The sequence below is a fragment of the Perna viridis genome, chromosome 8 (genome assembly GCF_037379345.1).
Source record: "Perna viridis isolate PV_CMFRI_1.1 ecotype Kerala chromosome 8, ASM3737934v1, whole genome shotgun sequence".
NCBI classification, from domain to species: Eukaryota; Metazoa; Mollusca; class Bivalvia; order Mytilida; family Mytilidae; genus Perna; species Perna viridis.
Window position 1 is genome coordinate 47,763,465 of NC_142452.1, and position 27,795 is coordinate 47,791,259.

Genomic DNA, 27,795 nt, shown 5'->3' on the forward strand with positions numbered 1-27,795 from the left:
ATCAGTCAGATGACTTTATTAAAGACAGAAGAGAGCAAAGAAAATGTAATAAATCATAATCAATTGGCTTGTTGACCAAATCTTTGTAACGTCGATTTTAATTGGTCGACAATCCTCGTTCAGTTGTAATATTAGCTCAAAAGTTTGGTACATGTGTAGAAATGAGAAAAGTTTATTAAACATGGAAAACTTTATCCACAAGATCTCGCTGGCTAAGGATTGTAGTAGTTCTTTATTACCATAAATGGCCATGGTTTAAAATGGAATTAAATATCACAAGTACATTTAGCAAAACGAAAACATGAGAGAATTTTGTTGATGATGGTATAAAAGTGATCACTTCAAAAGAGAATTTCCTAACATTTCAGAAAATGATGCTTTTAGAAGGTACTTTGTACATGTATATTTATATTGCCTTGGTGATACATGTATTCATCTTCATTCTTGTCGACAAAGCAGAAAAATACTTAAAGTGCGTGTCTCTGGTAATAAAACAACATGGTTTCTATGCAAAATGACACAAAAAACTTACAAAAATAAAGTTCTACATCTAAAAATTAAAGTATTTCGATAACTGAAGTGAAACTGGTTCAAAACACATAACTAAAACGATCATCCTGTCAAAATAAACCATTCCTATAACTCTTTCATACGTGTTACATAAAAGTAACGTATACGTATTGTGAGAATATCGAATTTCAACCATTGGGATGTACAAGGTTGACGTGCTTTGCCGGATGTGATTTCATTTATCATTTATAATGTTGCATTTTTTAAGATTATATAACGAATAATCAAGTAATAAAACACATAATATTGCAATGATGTACACGATGTGTCAGAAGATAATACTCCAAAAGCCGTTTTCTGTACTTTTCCATGGTTGACAATTAGTTTAAAGCACACTATTTAATTTAGACTATGTTTTGAAAAAGAGAGTTATGTTTTGCGGAAGCTCCGCTCATCGATCTAAAAAGATCGTTTTCCCCAGGGAAATTTTGTCCATTGTTGGCGTTTTAACAGTGGGTTTTTAGTAAAATATCCTTCATATGACTGATCCTCATCGTATACTTTGACGGCCTTAGTTGTTGGCATGGCCGCTGCCGTTGTCCCTCTTTTGCCCCACCGTGTCACCCACGCTTGTTGTCGTTTGTTGTCGATGTTGTAATATATTGGAATATCACGTGTTTCCGGTGACTCTGCATATGGAGAAATGTTGGGTTCGTTTCGGTTTGAATTCCGTTTTCCGTATGCTATCCACCGATCTCGTTTACCATATGCAACGGACCATGAATACTTTCCTCGCTTTTCTGCCCCTAGATCATTCATTTGTGGTAAAGTGTCCTGTTTGTTTCTATAATACTCGTCCAATAACTTGTACATCCGTAATTCGCCATCTTTTGAATTAATATGTCTATTGCTAATTGGGACGGCGTAAACACCTAAGAAGAAAGAAAGTATTAATTAATAATAAATAAATTCTTACTTTGCACATGTAAAATCTGAATAGATTCCCAACAAAATAAATCAAAAACAGAACTGCAGTACTGTCCTAGTAGCATACAATGATCCTTAGCTATATAACTGCTATTGCTGTTTTTAGTGGACGTGGAAAACATACAAACACAACAAAGAACATTACGTAACTAAAATAATACATACAAAGTAACAAAAGTAAATGAGCACCTCGGACTACACTAAAAAAAACTGGGAGTATGGACCAGGTGCACCGGTATGGTAAGCGTCCTCCGCTTTTCTAGAAACACCCACCGAGTTGCTAATAAAAAGTCAAGTCCGGGGCAGACGAAAGAGGAAAGGAAAATACAATAAATGATTGCTCTCTTAATCAATTTATAAACATATATATCAAGTGTAAACAATACTTATTTTGTAATGACATACCCAATAGAATGAATAATTGGATTGGAAAACATGTGTCGGCCACTTTTATAAATTCCTCTCGCAGTGTATTTTACGACAATCCTCCTTTGGCATTTTTATCTTTTGATTTTATAATAGTTAATTATATATAGAAGAGCCTCTCGACAAAAAAAAAGAACTTTTATTATTTAACCTTTGATGACGAAGAAGCTGTTTCTTATTTTTTTTATTTATTTTTTTTTATTTTTATTTTTGTCAATTGGTTTTATACCGTGGATATTTTCCCTGCTTCCCTACGAAAATTGAAGTAAATAGGGAAAAGCAACAAGCTGACAAGGATGGCATGTTATCACGTTAATCTGAATTGAAAATCTCATAAATTTTAACAAAATAATGGTAATTACTAAATATCACCCCAACCTTACAAAAAACAAATAGATTTTCAAACTGAAATGTATTAGACTATTGATTGGAAATTGGATTCTAAACTCTAAGCTAAATTTGCCAAGATAAATCATTTGTCTTATAGTCTTAGTGGCTTACAGGGTTTAGAATGGGACATTGTTCACCAGAAAATACTATTAAGTGTATGTCACGTGACAACATTACATTTCCGTATCTTTAAAAGATAAATTTACGACAATTTGGTTGAAACAATAGAAATGTATCATTCTCCCAATTTCGTTCGAAGAGCTCAAATTCGCATTTATCGTGTCATTCAATTTAGAGTCCAGTTTTACAGTAATATTGAATTTTTACATCTGTTAAGTCAATGCCGCGAAACATTAGATTCCACTTACGTCTGTAACATACAGGATAGATAAAAGAGGCAGTTAATGGACTTGAGGTACAATGTACCTTATCCATATCTACTTTTTTTCGAACATGATTGGTATCTTCAAATTTGACGCTATATTTTACTATCTTTGAAGCAATAAATACAATGTAGGACACCGTTTGTTTATTTTTGTATATTTTCCCAAAAACGTTTTTCATACGTTTATTTTTGAGCAAGCTAAAATTGACAGGCAACGTTCAATCATACTACGACCACATGTTTAAACAATTTCATTAATTTTCTATGAAGACATGAAAAGGATCAGTTTTTTTTCTACCTGTTTACATGTAAAATGTATTCTGTATGAGCACATTTTTAATCATGATCGAGATTTACAAAATGTTTTAAACAAATATCAATACACTTTGAACTTGTACATTAATTTGAAACAAGGTTATAACAGTTTCCAGTTTACCATGTTGTTGAATGTATACTCTTTCGGTTTGCTTCAAAATGCTCACCATTAAAATAACGGTTCTATAACATATAGACAATAATACTTATCTTTTCTGGTACCTCATATTGTTGTACCAGTCTAATCTATTTCTTCTTGCATGCACTTGTTGAATTTGAACCATTATCATTTTGACAAAAAAATAAAATTATTCCAAATTTGAAAAAAGAAATGTTTTATCTTTTTTCTCGGCCTAGACAGAAAAAAAAAGAGAAATATCTTTCAATACTCCCCCTTTACTTAACAATGTAAATTTGCAAATATAAAAAGAATTCAACTCCGACTGGGTTAAAATAAATTAAATGTATTTTCGCTCTTGCGCGAAAAAAATAATGTCTTACTCGACATAGAATCACAAACATCCCCATCCTTCCAACCCTCGAGAAGAAAATAGTTTTTGCAATATAAGGGTGGATAATATACCAATGACAATTAATATGTTCACCTATTTTACTACAGACTGTCAATTTGCAAATGGCTTAAGTCGTAGTAAAACTTTAAGTTCCAGTGAATAATTCTGAATCTAATGATAGCTACAACTTTTCTGCATTGTTTTTGGCAGACTCAAAGTTGGTTGCCTAAAAAGTTGGACTTATGATCAATTCGCATAAAAATTAGACGCGACTTGTGTCTCTTTTCAACCCGGAATTCTTTTCGTCAATAGCAGACATACTTGCATTCGGAAATACTTGTAGGAAATTAAACTCTTCAATCATCTTTTTTTTTTTTTCAAATGACCAGCCCGTGGTAAGGAATGAAATAATGTTTATTCATTTTTTTAAATTGATACGCATGTATAAATCTAACATTAAGCAGAAAGAATTGCCCAAAAGTAGGAATACCGAAATCTACATCGGCTTCAAGTGAAATATCTTTGTTACAAAAACCTAATAGACTATACTTCAAGCTCTAACTGAGGAACTGCATCATTATTCATTTTTTGGAAAAAGAAAACATACGAAACACCATAAATAACACAAGTAAACAGAAAACACACAACAACAAAAATAATGTTTTGATTACTAAACACGATTGACTAAATTAACGGCCAAGTGCGGTTGTTTTCAACTTTCCTTTTTTTTTTGCCTTGATAGTACTCTTGTTATATTAACGTTCAATCGTTTGATTACATGTATCTCTTTTGAGTATTGCCTTGAATTTATCTATCAGTTTGATAAATTTGTTATGACCCTTTAGAAAAATAAATATGATACATTTTTCTTATTCAATTCATAATAGCTATAAAGTGTATGTCCCTTAGTCTTTGAAGACTCAGGTACGTCTTATAAGAAAACGTTTATAAGAAAAAAAACTCGGGATTTGGGTTGCTCAGTGGTAGAAAAATACATCTGCAGTCATTCGAGTGTGCTTGTCCATTCAACAGATTATAAAAGATCTAGTCTCTCCACTAAGAATGGACAATATGTCATCCGTTGACACTGACATCTTAATGCTTCTTAAACACCATTTATTTTGGGAAGATAAATATCCTAATGAAGTCTCACTTAACCAGAGAATGATTGTATTCAACGCTTTGTCTTCATTAGCGATCTACCAGACGGACAATCAGTTTGACTATCTATAAAACATCTTGCCACCTTTAAGTCGTTCCCTTAATTGACCATTCGTAAGAGAGACACAATAAATGTAGTCGGCGGACGGCCAGCATATACAGACAGTTTTTTAAAGTCTGTGGTTAATTGATAAGTCTTCCGGTATTTAACATGTTTTCGATTTCACCAAACGTGTCAATATGTTTGACTGCTTTGATTTCTAAATGGGAAATCAATTTTATGTCTGATAAAATACAAACTTTATCCAATTTCTATGCAACAAAAATATATAAAAGAAACCATGAAGATACATAAAGGGAAAGATCAATTTATCAACGTCAATCACCAGTCCGAATGACTACGGTCAGATTATTTGTAGTTATTTTCTAATATTTAGAATTCCATAAAATTGACATTTAGTATCTAAAGGTGGATGCAGAAATTAATTGAAAAGTGGCTTGTTCTGATAAGGACGGCCCAAGGTGATGTTGTGTTTATTTTGCACAAAATGTTGTCGACAAAAAGTGGCTTAATACCCTTGGACCCCCTTTTATTCGCCTCTGGTTTCTTTCTATTAAAATAAATATTTTCAATAAGTTTACACTGTTTTTAATCCCTGTGATAACATTAGATTTATTTCATGGTTATTAGCATATATATACATGTAATGATATTTTAGATGTAGATGTAAACCCACACACTCTTAACATACCACATATACAATAACGTACCTCGCACATTAAGGTGGATTGGTTAAAAGAATAGTTGTCAATATGTTGTTAATGGGTTCGTGAAAAAATATATCTGAGGGTCTATATATTAAATATCGTGTTGAGTTATTTAAGAAGTGTTTCTCATTTTTGAACAGGTCATATATTAAGGAGGTAGGCCTGGGGTAAGGGACATTACTATTGTAATCAGTGATATGTTTGTATCATATTCAATTTCAACAAAGCCTATCAAGCTTTCATTTGAAACAGACTGAAATTATTCCAAGTTACTTTGATGCTTGCATGAGATTGATGTAAGAGAGTAATCAAGGGAACCAAGGTTATAGCGGTAATCAAAAGAATGTAATCCAGGGACAAAGACCAGACATGGAAAACAGACATACACAACAAAGAACATAACATAACTAAAATCATACATACAAAGTAACAAAAGTAAATGAGCAACTCGGACTCCACTAAAAACTGGGAGCATAGACCAGGTGCACCGGTAGGGTAAGCGTCCTCTGTTTTTCTAGAAACACCCGCCGAGTTGCTCATAAAAAGTCAAGTCCGGGGTAGACAAACGAGGAAAGGAAAACTATGACCCGTTGAATAAATCAGTTTTCATGGTGCAGATGGATACACCATAACGATCCACGAGTTCATGATAACGGCCATAAAACGTCTGTAGTGATGACTTCAATCTTGTAGCAACATAACCCTGTTCCAGAAGCCTATTTGTTAGAGTTCTAGCGCGATACAAAAAGTCTGCGTAGTTTCGGCAAGCTCTGGAATAACGTATGAATTGTGATATGAACACTCCATACGCAGGAGCCGAAGGGATGTTACCACAGATGAAAGGGAAGTTGACAATTCTGAATGAAAAGTCATCACGTTTTTCGTAAAGTTTGGTCAATAGTTTTCCTTTACCATCGATTTCTAAGTGTAGGTCAAGATATGAGGCTGACTTCACAGTGTCTGTAGTATCCTTTATCCCAAGTTCTTTTGAGTAGAAGTGATGTATCAAATCCCCGAAATTAGGATTGTTTAAAGATAATACGTCATCTATATAGCGGGAACTGAGATTGAAGGATCTAGCCAAACGATATTCTCTCTTTCTGATAAGATCACCTTTAAAGTTAGCCTTATAAGAGTGAAGGAATAGGTCAGCAAGTAAAGGAGCACAATATGTTCCCATTGGAATGCCGACCGTTTGTTGAAAAACTCGTCCACCACACTGGACATATATGTTGTCAATTAAAAATTCCAGCATTTTGTAAACATCTTCCTCTGTATATTTGGAAGATGATTTGAATTATTTCTTACAAAGTATGAGGAATCTCTACCAAGAACTATATATTTGTATCTAGGTGTACCATTTTTTTAAAAAAAAACAACGATGTATAATGTTTTTAAGACGGGATTTTAACTGAGTATGGGGAATAGAAGTATACAGTGTTGAAAAATCATAGGTTTTAAATTATATATTATAATTATATATTATATTCAGATAATAGTCTTGACCTGATTGTCTCCAAAAGATCTTTCAGAATTTTTCAGGATCCACATTGAATTAATACCACTACGGGAGTAACAAGTGTTGTGGTAGGGCTGTAGACCCTCTTTGACAGTTGTGAGTATAGAAGTTAAAAGTTTTGAAAGTGGTTTGGTGGTACATTTTGCAGATCCAGATATGAAACGTTGTTTGTATGGATTCTTGTGAAGTTTAGGAATCCAGTACATAGACGGTAAATCACAACCATCGTCCTTGGTAGAGAGACCAAACGAGGATAGCACAGATTTATGGTTTTCTACAATCTCTTCTTTGGAGAGAGTGGTAACAGTGTAGGTCTTATCACTGCATTATTTTCTACGTCTACTTCTGATAATAAACATTGGATATAAAACATTTTGCAGACAAAAACAATGTTGTTTTGGGCTTTGTCTGCTGGTACGACAACATATTTGTCATGTATAGTAGACAATGTTTTTGCTACATCGGGGTCGTTGAAAACTGATGTAGCCTTGGCACTCATTGACCGACTTAAAACTTTCATTCGTTTCAAAATTAAAGACCTCAAGGCCTTTAACCACTCTGACAGAGAATCAATGTCTTCTTGTTCTCGTTTTATCCATTTTCTTGCATAGTCGACGGCATCCATAAGAACTTTAAAGTTATAATTCCAATTTATGGAGCGTGGTTCACACGGTACTTGGGACCTTTAGAAAGGATATTACGCAGAGATTCGTTTTCGATAATGGTTAAATCTCCCGTAACGACGTGACGAAAAGGACCATATTTGAATGGTGAGGTTTTGCAAGTCAGGTGGTTTAGCCTTGAAGTCCTCAATCTCGAGGTTCTGCAATAGCCTTTTATAATTGAAAATTTTGGATGCGATGGATGAAGTATAGAAATATGAAATAATTGGTATGGATTTGTCTTTGAAATACAGGGGAATTTTGTTGGTAACGTTTTTGTGATGGAGTATGTTAGCCAAATTAATTGCATCTATACCTTTGTTGACAAACGGTAGTGGAAAAAATGATCGTTTTTCTTCATCTTGACTTTTCACACAAACTGGTTTAAAGAGTCTGTGGAAACCAATGTCCAAAATGATGGCAACAAGTCTGTATAATGATGAGGTGGGGTCAGAAACAGGAGTGTCAAGACTTGTTTTGTAAAGGGAGTGTAGTAGAGTGAGAGGTATAGAATAAAGTTTGGTTCTAATGTGATGAAGTCCAAGAGGTTTTTGTATGAAAGGAAGGAGACCATCTATGGAGACATCATGTAACTTAGGTGACGTATAGTGGCGATGGCCATGACTCATTTCCCGTCTTGGATTTTTGTCAAATAAATTCATCACATTTATGCTATTGTTATATTGGCTTGAAAGGTTTCCTATACTTTTGATGTTGTCATTGTATCCGTAAGGTATTGCAGTACCTAGTCTGGGTATCCAGTACTCCTCTCTTTCCCTACGATAGTTTTTACTTAGAACGGGACTGTTCGTAGGATGGTAGATTTTTTCTAAAATACGAACTTTCATGGAGAGGATTGAATGATCTTGTTGATTAAAGTGTTGATAAATTGTCGGGAATTTGGTGGTGTTAATTCCCGAACGATGACCGCACATTCTTTTATTTAATCGTTCTTGCGTTTCTCCGACATATATTAAACCACATAAGTTGCATTCTAATCCATATATTAAAAATATATGTAAAATGCTGAATACAAACGTTCCAATGATTTTTAAGAGTTGTGTCCCTTACCCTAGGTCTATCTCCTTAATTAAGTTATAAATTTAAGCCTTTCATTGTGCAGACCCATCGACGTTAATGACGTCATAATATTACCAAGCCACATTTTACAAAATAACCTAGTTCGCTTAAAGAGAATCAACCAATTAGGTAGCTGTCTTTGTAAGAATCATGCAAAATCTGAAAAATATGATACACTCCAAAAAAAGGCTAAATATTTTTATTTTTGTAATTACGTTGTTTCATGGGTGTAAATTATGAAATGTGTATTGATTCATTCCGATCTGTCTGCTCTTAGGGGATAATCAACATTGAAAATCCAGTAGATTCTATTGTATTTGAGTGTCATTTACATAGTTATCTCCCTTAATTTTGAAATCTGCAGTGCATTCTATATAATTTTTATCTCCTATGAGCACGGGTTATATGAAAAACCAAATATAAATTTCTGTTTAATTAAGCATTTTAACCAAGATATCAAAAATAAAAATATGTAGGCTTTCCAACCATGTATCACATTTTGCATGATCCTTAGCTGGAGTGCTACTTAAAATGATCGTTAAGATTTAAGTTCAATTATTTGTTAATGAACATCTTGAATTGATCGTTACGTCTATACTATTATGTAATGCATAATTATTATTATCATTTAAATTTTGTCAGATTTTATCATATAAAGCTGTAATCATATATCGTAGCGAACAAATAACAAGTATATGGGTCCTTATTTAAATATGTTACTTCTCAAAATATTGTCTGAGGCGTCGAAAATTAGTTCTTTTTCGAAAAAGGATATGAAGTTTGAATTAACTAAAATTAAGTCGAAGAAAACAAAGTCAAATGAACACTCAAAAAAGAGAAAAAAGAGAAAAACAAAACAAAACAAAACAAAACAAAACAAGACAAAACAAAAATACAAAAACAAAAACAGAAACAAATACAACTAGGTAAAAGACAACAAAAATCAACAAAAAAACTTACCTAATAAGAATAGATTAATAAATAAAACCAAATAAAAATAAAACGAAACGAAACATAACAAAGTACGCCAAATAAGTTTTGATTCGAACTACCAAAAATTGTTACTATTGAAGATAATACGATAGAGCTAATTGGCTTTTGAAGCGATATTCCATCCGTTCAAGTATCCTTGTGTCACACTTTTGTAAAAGTCATATTGTAATTGGAACAAAAAATTAACCAGTAATTGCCTTAAAATCCCTTTTTTTGAAACGTCCCTTCCATAACCTCTGGATCCGCACCATTGTTATTGATTAAAAAGTGAAAAGTACACTGTATTGCTTCCTCCTTACTGGGATCCGCACCATTGTTATTGATTAAAAAGTGTAAAGTACACTGTATTGCTTCCTCCTTACTGTTATTGTAACCGACTCTTTTAATGGAGAAGGCTGAGTCAAATTATCACCACCCACCACCAACCAAAAATGCGGAAGCGCCAAAAAATGGGACAGTTGAAAAACGTCAATACCACGTGGCAAAAATCATGACCTGAACTTGAAAACAAGAAAGACAGTCGATCTAGCGAACCAAATAGTTTAGATTACATATAAAGTCTGAAAAATAAAGAGAAACAATACGTAACATAAACATATCGATCAAAAACTATTTAAATTGTTGATATTGATATGTTTCTAAAATTAAATAGATCTAATAAATGACTACCAAAACACCAAAATAACACACACACACACACACACACACACACACAAGCAAAAACGAAACGAACATAAAACCCTGTAAAAACAAAAAGGAATAATGAAAATAATCAAGGATTGAACACATTTTATTCAGGGTTTTGATTTTGTTAAAACTAAAAAGAACGAATAAAATTAATGAGACGCCCCCGTGATCTGACAAAATGGGTACTGACGAACTCTGAGAATGATAATTAACGTAATGTCTTTAGAAGGCATTCTAATTAGCAGCTGACAAAGAAAACGTATAATGAAATTTTAAAAGAAAAATGTCACTCTGTAATGACTACGGGGTCAAAGGTTTCTGTCAAGTTAATTTATGGCTTAAGATACTGTTATTGTAAACTTCCTGGGCGAGTTCAAATTGATTAAAATTCAAACCTAAAATTGACGGTAAAATAAATCATCTGTTTCAACTGAAATTATCGTTAAAAGAACATTACTTAAAGGGAACGAATCAAACATAACATTGTTTTGTTGTTAGGATTTCCACATTTAATACTCAGTATGTGCACCGTATCTATATATAAATAGAATGATTTCTATAATATACATTTCATATTTATCACCCATTTTGACTTGTGGCAATTTGATGCTACATGTAACCATACAGTATTCAGTTAAAATGCTGTTGATGAGATGTTACTCCCTGAATCACGTGTACAGGAAACAGAAATATGAAATATATACACGTAATTGTTTCATTTTGTATTTTGAAACGATTTGAAAAGGATCCATTTTAAGTACTAAAATTTCTTCTTGCACGATAAATTTGGATATATTCATTAATGATCATATGTTTTTTTATAAGTAATGTGTGCATACTTCTTATTACCCGCAACTTCCCTTCTACAACCATCAACTCCAACATTCATAAAGCTCATATTTTTTACACAAGTGACGTATATATGAGATATATAAATGCTAAGTATGGTAGTATATTATGGCAATAACGAAAACAAATACATTCAATTAACTGAATTAACCAAACAAAACTCTGTTATAGTTGCTAAGTTTTGCTAAATATACTTTAATAAATGCGCCTACGCGGTATGTAAACCTTTTACTTAAATATGGAGCACAAATATCAATTAATTCTTAATAATGTACATTTTAGCGCATATTTAGATATAAACAAAGTTTCCTTGCGACGCCAAAACACAGTTAGACTGATATTGAGTTCATACGCCTGTTCTACAGCTCCATCAAATTAACTGTCCGCCTTCATGTACAGTTGATATTAAGTGATTCACTCGCAACAAAATTATGGATTTTTTTTTTGTATATTTGATGTAATGTAGCTTGAGGTGTTTCATCCGTGAAATGGCCAATGGATTTTTATACGTAGCATTCCAGTAAAATTTATTTGAGTCTAAAGTCAAAAACAGAATATGCTGGCATATCAAGGTACTATTATTTATTCTATTGATTGTTCCCACCAACAAGCTAAAAGATAAAAGCAACAATTGGAGATTTACAATAATCTGATGCAGTTAGAAACAACATATATGTGTAATATTTCGACCAATTACCCCCTTTTTCTCTTTACAAGATTGTATGACGGATTGTTACATAATGATTCGAAAACTACTTGAAGAATTATTTCTTATTGTACTCTATCAGAACAGAAACATGGATATGAAAGTCGTCGTATTTTCATCGTGCTTATAACGAATAAAAAGAAAACGAAAGATTATTTACTGTCATATAAATAGATAGTATATTTAAGTAGCAGTCTTCATAAAAATCAGACAGGAAGTGATTCATGAAAAGACTCTTTACTTTTATTTCCTATTCAGAATCAGTTACAGACCCCATAATCAGTTTTGTTTTTCATTTGGATGTTGCGCTTTTGAGATAAAATTTATATAAGATTGTACATGAAATTCGTAACAGTTGTAGTTCTTGATTTGCTTTGATTTTAGGGAGAGATAAATGTATGATTTTCTCAAAAATCGTTTGTTCGGTGGGTTTTTTTTTCTACACCATGAATCACCTGTACTATAGGTAGTGTCTGAGTTTTGTATGGACAAGAACTTAAAGAGAAGACGTCAAGGACGTGACTGAAAGGGAAAAAAGAAGAAAAGATGCAAAAACACCAACTGTTTACTGTTGACACATTTGAAACCATGAATCATTCTACTCCTTGTTTTGTTCATTTTCCGTTTAATATCAAATAACGAGCTAAAAAATACGATTAATTTCAAATAAATAAATATAATGAGGAGTGTCTTTGATCTTAGAACGCCTTTAACGTGTTTCAGTAATAGAATAGTATTTATGTTCTTCATCAAATACCAGATCAATTCGTTATGCGAACATAATTTTGAATTTCATGTACAAATGTATTGGTCAAAATATAAAATACTAGATGTGAATTATAGCTGTTTTTGAGAAGCGTGAAATGGAATGGTTTTTATTCTGTATTTAACGTTACTCATTGATTAGTATGTATCAAAATCAACATTGTAAAACGATTTCTCATACGAAATGTATGGTTTTTGAAAATGCAAGGAATGATAAAAGCCTGTGTCTAATTAACAGGAACAAAAAGAATAAGAGTATGGTGAAAACCGAAAAAACGTCGAATAAGCAAGTATATGTACTTGACTTGAAGAATTGCATACGAACATTGAAGTAATGGAAATTGGTATGTAATGGGTAGGGAAAAATTACAATGCTTTCAAGTACATAGATCATGAGCATGGGACTCTGAAATCAAAAGTAAATCATAAATGAACAGACTTATCTAGAATATTTGTATTCACATTTGATTTTAAAAATTAAAAAAAAATACCTGTTTATGTATTGTTAATTTTGATATGCTGTTCACTTGTTTCAAGAAGTACCTTCTCATCTGCAGCATTAAAATCAAATATGTAGGAAGATCATAATCAAAATATTAGTTGTATACAAGAAGTACTCATAACCAAATCTATCGAAAGAGGAAGCCAAATCCATCACCGAGAGGTTCTACCATATATAATGCAAGGAATGAAGCTTTGGTGTTTTACGTATTTTTTTAAAAAAAATTTCGAATACTGCGAGATTTCATAAATAGGGTAGATAAAATATGATATATAAAAATAAGGAATTCAAATGATAGCCTAAAAGCCTGATTACGTTATCGAAAGCAGATAGATTAAACCTTTTTTAAATATAAACTTATATTCGTAGATATCAATTTTCATGGATCAGGAAAGAAACACAAGTTCGTTGATTCTTGAATTTGTGGTTATGAGATTTTCAGTATATAAATCAATGGAAATCTCCATTTCGTTTGGAACCGAATAATGTGGTTTGGCATACCAACGAAAACCACGAACATTGATACTCCACGAACAATAGTCCTTTCACAGTATTGTAACATTTTTATAAATCCTGTCGCGGTTCTATTTGATGCTTTAATTTCTATTGTTAATTTAGATACATTTTTATCATGATTAGTGTAACCAAAAATCAATTACAACAACATCATATCTAAGTGAAAATTCAGTAATTACTAAACGGGTTAACAGGTATGTGTGTAATAATTTAAAGGGTTATTTTCTTGTTTATTATTATTTTGCACACCACTTGGGTTATATGACAATTAATATTATATAATTATTTGTTAACTTTATGAAAAGATTGTACTTAAATGATAATATTGTCATATTAATTTGGGTGTTTTCTTTTTTTCTTTTTTGTAGGTGAAATAATATTTGATGGTTGTATTTAGTTGACATTTAGTCTTAATTTGGAATTTTATTGAATGCTAGACTATCCTCATCGGTTGTTGATCTTTTGATTTTATGTCGGCTGTTCTGCTTTTTCCATGACCTTCAAACTATTTCCATCAATCCCATTTTATTGACATTTAAAATACAAAAGAAGGAACGAAGAAAGAGGGACATATTAAAACGGTGTAATCCTTAAACATTTTTTCTATAGTTTATCACTTTTTGCCGGCGTGACAATATTATATAACATGCGTGTAAATACAGCTTTCGATTACAATACATATACCCGTGAATATAACACGTTTTAAATGATTATAGAGGGGTTTAAAGTACCCTTCTGTGTACGAATCAACCAATCGGTGGCACATTTTGGAAATTGGTCTTTTCTGCCTCAAATATAATCTATAATCGTAGTTCCGTATTGTGAAGTATCTATAACGTTGATATATTTTACTGGTCAGGAAAATTATCCCGCCATTTTCCCATAGTACGTTTCATCTAAATTTAACCTAACAATATCGTAAAAAAGGCAAACTTAACAAACGATTTGATGGTTATTTCTAGAGGTAATAAGTTATAAATACAGTGATAATGCACTAAAATCTTCGCGTATTTTCTTCATATGCCAGACCTTATACACATTTTGCCCAATTCTTAGACAGAAAAGTAATTAGATATTTATTATTTGTATGACGTTTACTCAGAAAACTTTATTTTAGTGTATGCAAGGACAAAGTCCATCTTGTTATTCAATATATGCCCAACCATACAACAAAGAGCTTGTAAACATTTTTAATGGATATCTATCAACAGCTTTAAAAATAAAACTATTTACTGAATAAACTCCTTGATTAACTAGCTGTGCGAACAGAAATAGTCGAAGTCAAACCCGGCCCCAATGTTTGACATGTATATTACCGCTATAACATTGGTTCCCTTGATTACACTTTCACTTTATATCAATGGTACACTCCAGATTCACCAAAATCTAAGTATTTGGCCTAGATATGGAAACAAGAAACAGAGGCCGACGATCCACAAACACAATTAATAGAAAACAGAATAAAATAAAATCTGAAAATAAAAAAAAGACGTCTCCCTAATATGACCTTACATACCCCGAAAAAAAAACAAAGCAAAAAAAAAAAAAAAAAACAAAAAACCTCGGAGTAGCAGCAGGTATTCAGGTAGGGTAATCATGTCCTACTCCTTTTGTAATACACGTCATATTGTAGCTGAGTGCAATCCGAAATTAGGTGATGTGAACTGGCAAGTACAATATACTTAAATGAATTAAATCCTCTGAGCATGGATAAAGAAGAAATGATGTTATAAGTTTAAATTTTGAACTGCAATATGCCTTACAGCAACGTCCATGCAGAGGACAAAAGGGTTAGAGATGTCATGTATATAAATTTAACCCCATTCCACATCTTGTTGTCATTTTATTTAATTTAATGTAATATTACCACTAACATTTTTTTTTAAACTTTATTTCATATAAGCATATTTTACTTAAAGATATTTAAAGTGTTCAAAACCATCGTATAAGTTTAGTATGCACGTAAATCTATGTTCTTTTTAACTAAAGTAGAAGTTGTTCATTGCATCAATTAAAAATTTCAAACGCAGTTAAGGCGAAAAGCACACTATACAAACAATGTAGTGCAAAACAAACAAACAAACAAACGACAAGTTAATTAAAAATATAATATTTTTTTCTGTTTTATTAGTGCATAGTTATTAATATAGGAATTATTAAATATAATTTGCAAGTATATACATTGATCAAATTTGAATTTAAAAAAATATTTGTTCTTAAACCCAGTGGTATGTTTTAAAAAATTTCAAATCAATATCACTTTCCATATAAGATTATGCAAATAGGATAAAGAGTTGGGATTTATTTCTGTGTTTCCGGCGGAAATCCCCTATCGAGCATGTCAGTCAACAAGATCAATAGATGATCTAATTTTCCTTAAGTAACAATTGATTGCAAAGATCAGGCAACAACTAGTAATTTTGAAACATTAATGTGCTACATGCAATACTTATATTTGATTTTTTAAAGGTTTGATATCTAGCTTAAAAATGGTATAATTTGGATTAATTTGGATTTTGCATTTCCACATTTATTTGTCTTTACAAAATGATGATTCGAATAATAAACTTAAACTGTCTAAGCAGTGATGTGAATTAGATCATATTTTGCCCTCTGCATTAACATTATAATGACTTGAGTTTAAGTAACTCGCAAATACAAAGTAGAGTATATTTACTCCATTGTGCCCGTGTCAAGAAAACTAACTTTCCATTGTTATATATTTGAAGAATTGTGTGTAGTTGGATTTAGAGTCCAAAAAATACCAATCATATATATGGTAAGAGTAATCAAGGGAACCAAGAAAATCAAAAGAATAAAATCCAGTTTTTTGTTGTGTGTGTCTGTTTTTTAATGACTGGTCTTGGTCCTTGAATAACATTCTTTTGATTTTCACTAGAATCTTGGTTCCCTTGATTACTCTACCATGTGTAGTCGTAGTCCTTGGATTATATTCTTTTTATTTTCGCTCGAGTTATGATTATCTTGATTACTCTTTATAGGGGAGGATATATGTAAATATATAAAATAGCGAATATGTTATTGACTCAAATTAAAAACTAAAACCAAAATTAAATATTTCTATATACGCTTTAAAATTAAGGTCTGAGGGACACTTCATTTTGCAAAATGCAATTTTTAAAAATACTCTATTAGATTAAGTTGTCTTTACAATATTGAATATGAGAGGTCTGGTGAAACCAAGAAGTGCACTTTATTTGAGGAGGTAGACCTAGGAAAAGGGATACAATTCTTACAAATAATTGGAGTGTTTGTGAAGAGCATTTTATATCATTCCCATCTAAGCATCAAAGTAACTTGGATTGATTTCATTCTATTTCAAATGAAAGCTTGATAGGCTTTGGTGAAATTTACTACGCTGCAATCACTGATTTCAAGAGTTATATCCCTTAACCCATGTCTACCTCCTTAAGAGATTATAAAATACGACCATAATCATATGAAAACGTGGAATTCTTCCATGAAGGGAATATACCAATATACGCATTGCACTGAAGCCTTCATTAAGCATAGATTAAAGGTAGAAGTCACTATGTACAAAGCCTATAAACTTTTGGAAAATGTGATACGTGTGTTACTTTATCATCTATAAATAAACTATGTTGTGATTAAGCATTTTTACCCTCATTTATCCTGTAATATGTCTAACTATCTGATTTATTTTCTGCACATAATATTTTTTTTATGAATACCTTTGTTGATACTTTCAATTAAGTCGGCAGAACGCCTGAAATTACAAAAGATCGGTCAAAAATATGGAAGTGTCAGAAGCGGGTTGATTCTAATACGTAAAAATCCATAAGCATGGCCTAAACATAAACTAAAATGCTAGCATAGGAATTCCCACAAAAAAAACCAAAAAAAAAAAAAACAAAACAAAAAAAAAAAACAACAAAAAACAAAAAACAAAAAACAACAGGAGTGACATCAACTAAGCGTAAGCCTGTCCTGGTCCGCCAGCGGAACCCGCCATACTGCAAGTGAGTATGTTCTGGTACAAACCTAACAATTGATTTAAAAATTATATAATTTCAAAGTGTTGTTAAAATATCGATCAAAGTAATCAAGATTAATTTCTATATGCCAAGTAAATATTGCATATTTTTGACAAGGTTCACTGAAGGTACAAATTTCTAATTTCTCACGCAAAATTAAAATAAATGATTTTATGAAAAAAGAAACAACAAATTCCATCAACAATAAAGATAAAATCAAATCTGTCAAAACAAAATAGTCAAAGACATCATACGTATGATTTTTTCTTAATTATTCATTTTTGTCTTTCCAAAGAAGTAATTTTGGGTTGTTTTAATTAGTAGGTGTCCAAGTATTATGTTCTGAAAAGGTGAAAAAAGATATATGTATCAATAAAATTCATTCTTATCCTGCATGGCATCAATCATTCTCAATGTACATAAATCTAACGATTCATTGGAATTCTCATACCATTATCAAGCGAAAGAACTGAATAAGTATGTATTGTTTTACCAGAAAAAAGGCGCAACAAAAGTTTAAGAACCTATAAATTTTCCCAATGAAAACACGAGAATGTCAGATAGAGCTATTCTTTGTCCATGAACCATTGAAAATACCGCATAACAGCACGGAATTGCACAATAGAGAAATAAGGCAATTGTCATATCGTGTTTAAGTTGAATAAGAACACAGATAGAGCACTAATGCTGTTTATCTAACCGCATAATTCGCTTGTTTCGACGCTAAATCGGTATAGCATGGGTGTCCGGGGATCATAGCGGGTTTACATACTGTCCGAAGTAAATTCAAGGCAAAATAGATAATAAACTGAGTAATCCAACTTAACAGTTGACGCCACAAACTAAGCACAATGCAATTGTGGTCTTATGTACATACACATACATGTGTGTATATAATTAGAAAAAGGCCATCCCGTATTAGAGCTGTTTGTGTTCTATTATTTTTAGTTTTGAGAATTATATGTTAAACAAATGGTTTTTTTTTTTTTTTGTTTGTTTTGTTTTTTTGTTTTGCAAAACTGTACGCTTAAAAATCAAATATCTAAGTATACTTCAATCTACCTGAACTGACCCTAAATTAATTAAGAGAACTACTTAAGTTTGAGTCAACTGTTTCCTTTTAATAAAATTGGTAAACGTTTTCACTTATTTTGAACCGAGTAAACAAAATAATCATTCGGTACAAACTGATTCGTCAAAGACACGCTACACTGTACAATACTCCAGAATTCATTTAATTACAAAATTTGGCATAACTAAGAAATTGAAGAAACTACTATGATTCCGAGGGAAAGTGAATGTTGGTAAAATCCTAAAATGATTCTATGTAAAATAACGATTTGACATATTGTGAGTAAATAAATATCTACATGACTCTTGCGATTTTATGATGTCACAACAACGTCTAAATGATCAGAAAGGGCCGTGGTACAAAGATCGTTTCGTAAGTTATACCTTTATTTAGAACACATATATATGATATGATTTCATGTGAATAACACATGACGAATCATATGATATCTAACGAAATTCATCTGAATACCATGCTATTTTAGAAATGTCAAATAAATTCTTTACATAATAAAAAATAATTTGTCCAATATATCGTTAAGACATAGGGTCATTTTACAAACTAATTAATACTTTAAAATATTTTTTTCGTTTTTGAAGCAGTCTTATGATTACTTAAATTATGAGGACTTTCTATAGAGTCGTGACAAGGACACCACAACAGACATCATGTGGACATCGATCTGATTCAAGTTGTCATTAACGACTTTGGAATACTTCAAAAGAGATGTTTATATTGCTTAAAGTAATCATTAAAATGAACAAACATTTCAGCATATATAAACGCGTTTATAAACATAATGCTTTTTGAACGATTGTTCGTGGGTATAACTTTCGAGACTTTTTTGGTTTTTTAAACGAAAGGTTGAATGTAATGAAAAAAAAAAACTAAACGTAAAAAGAAATTTTGATAGTGGCGTAAGGGTTCCTTCCTGTGTTTGTACCTGTTTAATTAGTTTCTAAGAAAAAAAAACCCTGCTATCTTGATTACTTTTGGACAGAAATTGTAGGTGAGGACAGCCTTATCAAAAACAATATCAGTCCAGCAACAGCAGTATCTGCCATACTGCCGCCAATCTAATGTCTACAAAATAACAAATTTCCTTTCACAGAATTTTGACCCAATATTGTTCATACAAATGTATTTAGAGATACCTTAACCATCAATTGTATGGTAAACAATGTATTATTGACTCTTATGTACTATTAAAACCCTTAACAAGCAATTAACGTGTGTGTTTCGCATCATACGTAACTTTTTATTTGGAGTTATGCAAAACGACATTCAAGTTTATTAAGGGTTATATGTAGCTAGGGAAAAGAAGTTTGTCTTTTGGGTTCTGTTCGGTTACTGTAGGCTCTTTTGAAATACGTGTATGTTGCCTCATGTTCAGAATTGTAAATAAGCGAGGTCTTGTTTAGTCAGATATTTATTTAACAATGTTTTGAATATTAATCAGTGTTTTTATCAAATAGGCTACCGTTTACTCAATAGTTTTTATTAAACAGTTTTACAGATTTCAGTTATTTAAAGTTAATTGGTGTTATATGATTTTTAGTATGTTATTAAGTTCAATACTTGTCCTCATCTATTGGTATGTTCGAAAATATCCTTCCTGCACTTTAAAACAAAGCATTACATAATTTTCAATTTGATTGTTAAACATTTTGCAAATAAGGTTTTTGCTCGATTGAAATATTAGATTCATAGCATTCAAAACATATTGACTGAGAAAGGAAAACATAACATAATATCTCTTTAGAATGTCAAGGTTTCATGAAAACCAACTATTTCATGTTTTTAAGGAAGTATAATAAAACACGATGTTGCAACCTCCTTTGTGCTACTTATACCCTCGCTCAACCATTTCTGTCAAACTAAGTCGTACCGTAAACATGAAACAGATCAGTTGGAATCTTAAAAAAGAGACTCCGTACAAAAGCAATATACAAATATCTAAGCATTATTCCAAACAGAGGTTGAGAAACTTTGAATAGAAACGTGTAACGGATTGACGAACGGATAAGACGGTTGTAACTTTAATGTGATTTTGTTAGTTTGCTTATGGTGATGAAATGTTTTTAAGACAATGGTATGAGAAGGGCATGCATTTCCATTGTGTGGCTTTCACAAAAGCATGACAAATTGACAAGGGCAAATGAGAAACTAGAGCGCAAAAATTCACCAAATTCACATCCATAATAAAACACATTAAGTAAAAATTTTGCAAAGGATTCTAGACAATAGAAGCCAATGCTTAGTAATCAACCCAATTGGAACCTCCTTTCAACCCCATGTAAAAGAGGTTTTCCAAATAGTACAGGTCATTATCATTAGGACTTATAATCCCCCAAAATAACCCAATTGAAAAAAAGTGAAAGAAGCAAATTAAAATCTTAAACGAAAATAGATTATTTCTCTTTGAAAATACACATTAATTTAAGATAAGTCGGTTTGAAATTAAGCTAGTTATCATTATTAATCACGACAGTCAGAATATTGGTAAAAGGCAGGTGAAACCGGTAAGAAAACATAATTATAAGCTATAGAGGCCTTATGTCTTCTAAATCCTTGTATATGTGGACTAACGTTTTTGCTAGCTGAGTTGTACCATATGTGCACAATTGGAGTTACTCAGTCATTTATGCTGTACTTTTGTATTACGACAACAGTTAAGTATTTCCGGGTAGCATTGGTCTAAAATGATCGCATACCGTACTCATACGACACCGTATAAATCAATCTTTTTTTATCATTGTGACAGCAAGAAAGTCAAAATTGAAGTCATATAAACATGTTAAATTTTAGTTATCGCTTATAATCCTATGTTAAACAATATTTGCACATTTAAAATGTTAAGTGAAACATATTTCTGTGTTGTTCAGAGGTTTATGATGGCAGCAATGAGAGTTTCCTTAAAGTTCATTTATCAAACTTGCATCCATTGATAAATTTTAAGTGCAACCATACACGAAGATTTTTGATAATACATTCGTTTACATTACTACATCATGTTATTACTGTACATTTTAAACTTTTATGCAAATGATTTTTTGTATTCTCAGTGACATGATGTTCTAAAAAATGTTTTGTTGTTTTACTCGTAAACATACTTATCGATTCAGGTCCAATATTCCTTTGTATCTGTAACTACCAGCCCATTTAAAATTCAGGAGCTGTCTATGGTAAAGTTATTCATGGTGTAGAAAACCCATGGATCAGACAATGCATTTTGGTCTGCATATGATATCTTTTATGTGATAATAGTCCATCCTGTATTTAGATGAGTACTTTTGAGAAAACTACACTTAGACCTCCCACTATAATCACCCGAATCAAACCAAACGAAGACCAATAACTCTAACAAAGTTCTGATTTCATGTACAATCTAAGTATTTTTTTATCTCAAAAGCGGAAACCCAAAATAAAAAAAAAACAAAGACCAGATATGTAATTTATAACTGTTTATGAACAAGAAATAAATTCAATTCGGTGGATTTTTAACATGCATGAATCACCTCGTGCCTTACTTTTATAAAGACTGCTACTTAAGTCATCATTTGTACGATTATTGTGTTTGCATTTTGGCGTTATTTTTATCCAAGACAAACATTTAGAATATGCAATCGTAATAAAAAAAAAATCATAACAAATAGTCAGAGCATTGGATAAAAACAAATTATTACATAATGCCTAATTTTGACAAAGACTTGTACTTTAATTTAATGTACTTTGCTTAGACAGTTACCTTGCTATTTTTCCTCCTATCAAATTATTGTATTGGTGATCTAGCGTGTAATTTCATTGACCATGTAAGCTTATCTAATTAAATCGGACATCAAATTGCTACTCTCTGTCGGAATTATCGGCATATGATAACACATTTGTCATTTTATATCAGGTATGACGTATGGTCTTGGATCAATGGATTAGTGATGGATATCACGGATAAAATGCTATCTGAAATAGCGTAATTTGTCAGGTATTGTTATTAGAGGCAGAAACAAAATATCAATTCATTAAAAAGTCAGGATTAAAATGGTTTTAACTAAAATTAGTATGCCCTTACATAATAAAAAACTGTTTAAATCGACCAAAATGAACGCCTACCTGAGTTGTAGTAGGTAGTGAAATTTAAATGGCCAGGTAATTGATTTGGCTAAGGGATTAATTTTTAAGCCGCATCGATTTGTCACTGGCATGTCATTCAATCCTCGGTGGTGGATATATAATTTTGTGAAGTGTATCACAAGGAATATACTGCACTATTACATTAAAAAAATATTCATTATAAACAACAATGAAACATGTCTAAACCAAACCCAAATAAGCAAAAAAACTGTCTATACCAACACGAATAAACAAAAAAATCTGTCTAAACCAAATCAGAATAAACAATAAACCTTTCTAAACCAAATCCGAATAAACAAAAAACCTCTCTAAACCAAAACCGAATAAACAAAAACCTGTCTAAAACAAAACCCAATAAACGAAAAACCTGTCACAACCAAACCCGAATAAACCAACCTGTCAAAACCAAGCAATTTTTAAACTCTTTCTTCATATATGTAAATAACATTTAATTTTGATAATGACGGTATTTAACACTTTATGTCATTGGCCGACTCGTTACATGAAATACGGTTCAACAATTTGTTCATATATGGACTTTTAAGAATTCAGTTTAAAACTTTATATCGCATTTCAGACATCGTTTCTACAACGAGAAATTTTGTCCCTAATATCTTCTGTCAATCTGTTCGTTTGTTCACATCTCGTATGTTAAGACGTAATTTGAACCCCTTTTTTAGGAATGGGGCAAAAATAGTGAAAAAAAAATACCAAATGTTCTTCATGTGTTGGAGACTCACTCTTCCTTTGTTAGTTTATCGTACTAACAATCGAAAAAGTTTGATAAAAAATAGTATTGAGTTGCAATCATAGTAAAGTTTAACTTCCCGAATATTAAATAGCAAGTAATGTACCACAGCTAGCACGAGTAGAAAATTTATAAAGGCTTAAGTTTGATCTACCATAAAGTGAAAAACTCTCAATATTACAAAGCAAAGATGTCCTAAAGGACTTTAACCAGATATATTGGCAGTATTTTCCCATAGGTTTCCACTATGATAACTGATTATAATTGTCCTTATCACTTGATACTTTCTTAAGACAATATCCAGACGCCACATGTATAAACTAATTACCAAATCAACCATGTAATATGATCAATCGGCAACATAATAGGTTGTCCATTGTGCTTATAAATGCCTAATATTTTCTGTCTCAGGCTACTGTATATCATATCTGCAATTCTAATGAAAATATGACGTCAAATCTACCGTGACGTAACCGGAAAATACTAAATCGGATCAACATGTCTCTTCCATCGAACAGGATATGATATTTTCAGTTTCGATATCAAAACTGGTTTAATTCTATCTTTCCTAATTATGACATCATCGTATTTAAGTTTTCAGCTTTTACTTCGCTTTTACTTTCGTCGTTAAAATGCACGGTTTTATTTGTTTGGTTATATCTTATGCATTGTTTTCAGTTAATGTAGACTTTCTTTTTTTTTCAGTTTATATTTTTTCCTTTTGAATTTCAATTTTACTTTCAAACATTTTAGCAAAACAAATATATTGATGACGTCGTACGTTTTTAATTTTTCGAGCCTGACACCCACGCCACATATACCTTTTTCTTATATCAATATAATATATGATATAAAATAACAAAGTTTAGATGTTGTAAATTACCCAATCCTTCTTTTAGTGCTTTTTCCCCCAAACCAACAATAGTCGCTTGGTAGGGTAAGTGAGATCCTTTATCTCTGTTTTATGTACTGTGTAGCATATTACTTATTTTATGTGTGTAGTACAGGATTACAAACGAAGAAGTCTGATTAACAAACAGCAAAAATATAAATTTAGTCTTCGATCAACCAAATGTAAGGGGTAAATAGTTAAGCAATCACACTTTACCAAAATAGTTCAAATATCCTGTTATGTTCAATGTAATGTAATCAATGTAATCAATGTCTATATTTCACACTATTACCAGATGAAATAGGCAAGTTTTGTTTATATATTACTTAGGTACATGTATTATAGCACATATATGTATAAATTATCTAGATTCATAGCGTGATCTGAAGTCTCTAAATACTTAACAATTAAAACCACTTATTTGATCAAACATTCAGACGAAGTTTAAAATAAACCCATAGAATTTTAAAATGGGTTTAAACTTTTTTATAAAGTTAATTTATCTGCTCTGTGGTTGGATTCAAGTCGTTACCAGTATGATAAACATTTTTACATTAAGACTATTATGATAATTGACCAGATTTTTGGTTTTGTTAAGTTTAAAACGCACAAATTAATTTCCCCGTAACACCACTAGCACTAAGTTTTTATTGAAGCGTTTGAAAACAATTTCCAATGTCTAATTTGCTGTTTCTAGAAAAGCAGAGGACGCTTATCCTACCGGTGCACCTGGTTCATGCTCCAAGCTTTTAGTGGAGTCACTTTTTCTTTCGTTACTTTGTATGTATGATTTTAGTTACTTTATATTCTTTGTTGTGTATGTTTGTTTTCCATGTCTGGTCTTTGTCCCTGAATTACATTCTTTTGATTACCGCTATAACCTCGGTTCCCTTGATTACTCCTACATTATCAATTTACCAAAACTTAAAATTTATTTCACAAAGCAATTTATGAGAAAATGTATATTATAATAAATAAAATCAATTTGTGAACGGTAATTACAATAATGAAGTTACACGTGTTGGAAACACTTGTAAATTTCATTTGTACTCGTAAAAAGTTCTGCTAATAACTCGTTAAATCTTGGCATTCTTTGGACCCGCGAGTTTAGTTAGTCACTCTTTATAATTAATCATCCAATAGTTTATTGATCCCATCTCTACCTTCATGTTTTCAAGCGACAACGATGTCACTCATAATTAAATAACTAAGACTACAAAGCAGGCCTCATATGAAAGCTTCCAATGTCTAAACGTTCTCTGATATACACAAATGTACCCCTTAAAAAGTATGTATTTTTGTCTAAAATTCGGACTTTGTCGAATTATAATGAACATTAAATAATATTTGATATGATATTTCCTCATTTTTTTGTTCATGAAACCGTTTTTTTTTCAGATGATACATGCAAAATGTCGCCTACATTTCAACTGAACTAACAGTTGATTAACTGACGCATTCCGACCTTGAAATGTTGGCCTTTCGCGTCCAAGCCTTTTATTGTTTAAAGATGAAAATTGTTTTGCATTAATTAAAATTTTGTCCAAAATACTTAGCTTTCCATATGCTGGTAATATATCCGCGTAAAAAGTCCTCTGACCTCTTAGTTAATGACGAATAATTGTAAGTTATACAGAGACAAGAAAAGGTGATTGAAAGATTAAACGGAAAATTAGTTTGAGCTAAAGTGCCCTTTAAATATATAGTTCGTCTTAATTGTTTGTAAGCTTAAATATACTATACACAAAAGACATAGTAGAGAAGCGTTATACTTCTTGGAACGAAAAGCCCAGAAGAAAATTACATTTTTGTAAATATCAAATTATACGCAGCACATTTTGGAAAACTTTAGAAAACCCCATCGCCATCCCCTCAACGTTTTGCTATTCAGGAAAATTATAGTTATAAGTATGGTTAGTTAAATTCATATGGGTTTTAAATAAAACAAAGTTCATACATTTTATATTTTATGCATTAATAACTCAGTTAATTTGTTCTTTTAACAATAACATTTATTGAAGGAGTAATCAAGGGAACCAAGATTCAAGCGGAAATCAAAAGAATGCACCAGTAATCCAGGGACAAAGACCACACATGGAAAACAGACACACACAATATAGAACATGAAATAACCTAAATAATACAAAGTAACAAAATTAAATGAGCATCTCGGACTCCACCAACGACTGAGAACATGGACCAAGTGCATCGGTAGGGTAATCGTCCTCTGCTTTTCTAGTAACACCCACCGAGTTGCTCATAAAAAGTCAAGTCCAGGGTAAAAGAAAGAGGAATTGTATTGTTTATCAACAAATTGCAAAACGGAAATCAATTTTGATACTGGCTTTCCTTAAATTTAAGGTTACGAGAACAGATGCCAGAACATATCAAGAACAGAAATGACAATGGAAATGTAATTTCAAAAAGAGTATGTGATATTCAATCATTACAATAGAGAAGAAATAGATATGGTGAAAAACGCAACAGACGAACCATCGTATACCTTTATTAAAAAATATTAAATACTTACAGAGATCACCAGAAGGTCTTCAATACGTATAAATACACTTTTAAGTCAGCTCTAAATAGCTGCGACAAGAAAAGTGATAAAATCCATGATTACAGAACTATGAAACATCTTCAAAATAAACTAAAAAGTCAAATAAATGCATATCTCATTACCATTTGCCTTTAAAAACCTAATACAACTATATTATGTTATGGTAATATTTAACCATTAGTTGTCCATTGCTACTTAATAAGAGTTTTATTATAGCTTACCTTTAATAATTAAGGCCACTGCGTGTAATATAGCCAAACTGATAAGCATTGCTACCCGTGTGTTCTGATCAAGTCAGTGTATTCCCTTTGGTTAATATTGGAGTTCTGAGACTAACGCTGATTTGTGTAGGTCTCCGTTGCTAATGACATCATACAGGTACCAATGACGAGGATTGGGTTGTAAAATTTACTTCCAAACAAGTAATTCTCACTGATGATAGTTAGTCTTAAAGACAATTATGTTCAGTAGAGTTTATGCTGTGTCTTGTGGAAAATTGTTAAAAATTAGCAATTTGTCAATAAATCAACGAAATGTTCTGAGGAGTTAAAGACTATGAAAATATACGATATTGAATTAACGTCTTGTGTTTGACTTCGGTTCAATTATTAATTTTATTACCAAACTTTCTAAACAAGACAAA

General features: G+C 31.6%; 1 protein-coding gene across 1 annotated transcript; it reads right to left on the reverse strand.

Annotated features, from left to right (window-relative positions):
• Positions 1 to 27,795, reverse strand: LOC148610790 (uncharacterized). Its single transcript, XM_088596150.1, has 2 exons — positions 27,374 to 27,795; positions 1 to 1,442 (listed from the first exon to the last, which is right to left on the reverse strand). Exons 1-2 carry the CDS (start codon positions 27,420 to 27,422, stop codon positions 970 to 972), a joined length of 522 nt encoding a protein of 173 aa, XP_088452276.1. The 5' UTR covers positions 27,423 to 27,795; the 3' UTR covers positions 1 to 969.